Below are 3,756 nucleotides of genomic sequence, written 5' to 3' on the forward strand. Positions count from 1 at the left end.
CGTTCCAACCCCCTGGCTGAATAATCCACCTTCTTTTCTAGGTGTATGACTCGGGCGATGGCATGTTTGCGGCGCGGCTGTGGTGGGCCCTGTTGGTGCATGGCCACCCGCAGCCGCTCATATTGGAGGGCGGCTGGGCTCAGTGGCGGGCGGAGGGGCGCCAGTCGGAGCTCTATGAGCCCTGCACACTCAAGGTGCGAGGGCACGCAGAAGTTTGGGGCTGGAAACGCACGCATTTGCTGCCGCCGCCGCTGCTGTCGCAGCTGCCACTGCTACCGCTGCTGCAGCAAACCTGCGGCAGCAGCTCGTGTGCAGTTCCTCCAGGTTCCGTGCGCCCCACGCAGCTTGCGCTCGCCCCATACAGCTTGCATGTCATGCACCCCATCCATGTATCCTGGTCGCAGGCCATGCAGCTGACAGGCCACAACAATGGCCGGACCCTCCTTGCATGCGCCTGCACCTTTGCCACTAGACTTGCTGACTCCACGGCCACAAATATATTGGCGTTTTTGGTTGGCAGGTGGGGGCTGCAGGCAGTCTAATTGACTGGATGATTGCCAACTCAGGGTTCCTCTTTGATCTGTTCGCAGGTGCAGACTGCATTTGACGCCGAGAACGCTAGACCTCAGCCACAGGCGCGGGTGACTGCGGACGAGCTGGCGGCCCTGCTGGCAGCTGGTGGCGGCGGCGACGGCAGCGGCAAGCAGAGCACGAGCAGCAGCGTCGAGCTCGGCGTTTTGGTCGTTGACACGCGCAACGTGGAGCAGTACGTTGGCCAGGTGTGCAGGGCGGCATGTTTGTCCATCCTTTAAGAAATGCAAGTTTGAGGTATTACCAAACCATATATGCGTGCAGAAAACCACTGCGTGCTGATAGTGTGCACCCTCGTCCCGGCACCCAACTTTCCACGCAGGTGCGGCGCGGGCCCCGCGGGGGCCGCATCCCAGGGGCTGTCTCCCTGCCGCGCCGCGCGCTGATCGACGACTCGACAGGCTGGCTGCTGCCGTTGGAGCAACAGAGGCAGATCCTGATGGAGCGCTTGGGGCTTTCGGAGGCGGACCTTCCAGGAAGCCTCCCGGGGTCAGCGACTGGTGGCAAGACCACTAGTACGGAGGGCAGCGGGGTTGAGGGTGGCGAGCAGCGGCAGGTGGTGTTGTACTGCAACGGGGGGGTGGCGGCCTGCACCGCGGCGCTGGCACTGCAGCGGCTGGGGCACAGAAACTGGGCGGTGTATGATGGCAGCTGGAACGAGTGGGGGGCAAGGGATGACTTGCCGCTTGAGACAGGGGGTGGGCAGGCATGACTACGGGGTCACACATTTGTTGAGCGCATTCTTGCTGCAATTATGCTTATACCTGCGTATTGACAGCTGCTGTGCCAGTTCTCAACACGTCTGGATCAATTGTAAAATGAGCATCCGCTGCAGAAGTTGGGAGGGGGGTGGGCGGGATTGAATAGCTGCGGTGGGCACACAGAAGTGGCTGCAGCCTTGCGATGGGTCGCCAAACGTGAAAGTGCTGGGGCTTCTTGCTGTGGCGCTGTGACGCGGATGGGTAGCTGGCACTTACTCACGCATGTCGGTTTCTGCTGCACCCCGAACGCCAAAGTTGTTGGTGGTGGCGAGCTGGGTGATGGCGGACACGCCAGGCAAAGCGCAGCTCACCACTAAGCCCCTTCCCCCCTCGTACGGCGCCATCCTGACGGCTGTGCCAAGCCAAACGTCTTGGCTGGTTCAAAGGTGTGCATCAATGGCGACTTTTGCTGCTTGGCAGCCTTACTCCCTCGCGTCGCATGGCGGGGGTGGGGGGTGGGGGGAGTACGCTGCGTCAGCATCGAGCGGGTTTGTGAACATGCGTGGATCTAGAGAACACGGTCTGCGCTATGGGAGTGCACTGGCAGAACCGGAGTTAATGTTGCATAGCATACATGAATGCTATCGGCACCGTTCGGCCCGCGGCTACGGACATGCTTGATGAGGGTGAGGATCTCATACTTGTATGAATCTCGTTATTGTCATTGTTACAGGATAGTTTCTACACAATGTCGCTGATTACCTCGGATCTAATTCATCAGTGATCTGGTCAGCATTGGCGTCCGGAGTAGTAAATCCATCTGTTGTTCTCAGCAGTATATAGAACACCAGGTGTCTCGCCATGTGCTGCGGGCTCATCTGGGTGATGGCCGGCGCCGCGGCGGGCGTCGGGGCGTTCTTCGGCACTGCCGCTATCTCTGCCCAGCTCCTGACGCCGGAAGGGGTCGCTGCGGCCACAGCGGAACTCATGAAGCAGTCCATACCCATAGATCCAACGACAGATCCTCTGCAGCCAAAAGTCCTGCCGGATGCAATGTCAAGCATCGGCAAGCTGAGCGGCAAGGTGCTGCTGGCCGAGCACCTCGTGTTCGTGCTGATGCTGTTCTGGTGGTTCACAGTGTGGCTGCTCGGCGTAGCGCGCCGCCTGGCGGCCCAGAAGCCGAAGCAGCCCCTCGAGGCGCTCAAGCAGGTGTGTGGGATGGTCACGCTTGCCGTGCTCCTCCGATGTCCCCCACCTCTCTTGCGGGCAGGGGTGTCTTGGAGGGAGGGTGGAAGAACACAGGCCAGTGGCCGCCCTTGCGGGTCCATGCGACAACATGATACTACGTACATATGGTCGTGCCTAAACCCCCAACGCGACCCATGAAGTTGTGCTGGTCAGTGTGTACGGTTGACCCACCAGCGGCTGTGCCTCACCAACACCTTGCAATCTCAGATCCAGCGCTTGGGTGACGAGATCAGGGCGCTCGAGGGCCCAGTGGCGGCGCTGAGCTGGCCGGACGTCAGGGAGGCGCCTGCCCCCTCCATGGACATGTCAAAGCTGGAAGATGGGCAGGTGTGCTTGAATGGGGGTGAACATGGCTGGGGTGATTGACGAAGCTGCTAGAAGATGGGTGGGTGGGTTGGAAGCGGGTGGCAGGAGGGGGGCGTGGGGCGCCGCACCCCGCCGTCACTGGGGTACCGCTGCATGCTGCACCATTCGGAGGTGATGCGAAGCCACCTGCTAGGCCTGCGCTGCTTCCCTTCCCCGGCACGAATGACGTGCACGCTGCATGTGGCCGCTGCACAGCTGCGTGCTGCTTGGTGCAACCCCACAGGTAGCGGCGCATGTGGATGCGCGGGGCGCCATATATCGGTTCAAGCTGCATGGGGATGTGCACGTGAATATGTACTACACCAAAGCAGGTCAGCACGGCCTGCTCCACAATGCCTTGATCATCAGCTGAGAGTTAGTGCATCCGGCCTGTGCATTCCTGCGCATGCCCAAACAGCCCTTCTCGCCCCAGGGGCAGCGCAACAGGGAAGCGCCCCTCTCACGTTTTGCACCCGCACGCAATCGATTCACCCATGAGTATTTGCTGTGGCTCCGCTCCATCACAGGCCACATGCGAAGCGGTGATCTGCACGACAGCAACCAGTATGACGTGAGCCGCTATCAATGATGCAAGCAGCGGCGGGCCGGCGCCCGAGTCACAGCTGGGCAGGTGCAGGCCGGGCGCGGCCGCGAGCAGACGCGTCCTTGCAAACGCCCATCATATATGTTGGCCTCCAACCACCCGCCACGGGCCCATGCTGCAATTTCGTCCTCATCCATGCGGCGTCAGGTGGTGCTCAAGGGCCGCGTGCGGCTGACCATGAAGGCAAGCATTATGTACAAGTGCCAACCGCCGGGGCGACGAGCTGAGTGCGAGGACGCGCGTTTGCGCCGTGCTCGTCCATGCGCC

General features: G+C 61.3%; 2 protein-coding genes across 2 annotated transcripts; both read left to right on the top strand.

The window, feature by feature from the left end:
• Positions 1 to 913: 913 nt before the first annotated feature.
• On the top strand, positions 914 to 1,303 carry MNEG_11875 (hypothetical protein; the record flags this gene model as incomplete). Its single annotated transcript, XM_014039652.1, has 1 exon — positions 914 to 1,303. A coding segment is annotated over one exon (390 nt), but the record flags the coding sequence as incomplete, so codon positions are not given.
• Positions 1,304 to 2,345: 1,042 nt separating this feature from the next.
• Positions 2,346 to 3,474, top strand: MNEG_11876 (hypothetical protein; the record flags this gene model as incomplete). The annotated part of the gene is made up of 4 exons (XM_014039653.1): positions 2,346 to 2,501; positions 2,748 to 2,867; positions 3,130 to 3,217; positions 3,413 to 3,474. 4 exons carry the CDS (start codon positions 2,346 to 2,348, stop codon positions 3,472 to 3,474), a joined length of 426 nt encoding a protein of 141 aa, XP_013895107.1.
• Positions 3,475 to 3,756: the final 282 nt, after the last annotated feature.

The sequence above is a fragment of the Monoraphidium neglectum genome (assembly GCF_000611645.1).
Source record: "Monoraphidium neglectum strain SAG 48.87 unplaced genomic scaffold scaffold02948, whole genome shotgun sequence".
Lineage (NCBI taxonomy): Eukaryota > Viridiplantae > Chlorophyta > Chlorophyceae > Sphaeropleales > Selenastraceae > Monoraphidium > Monoraphidium neglectum.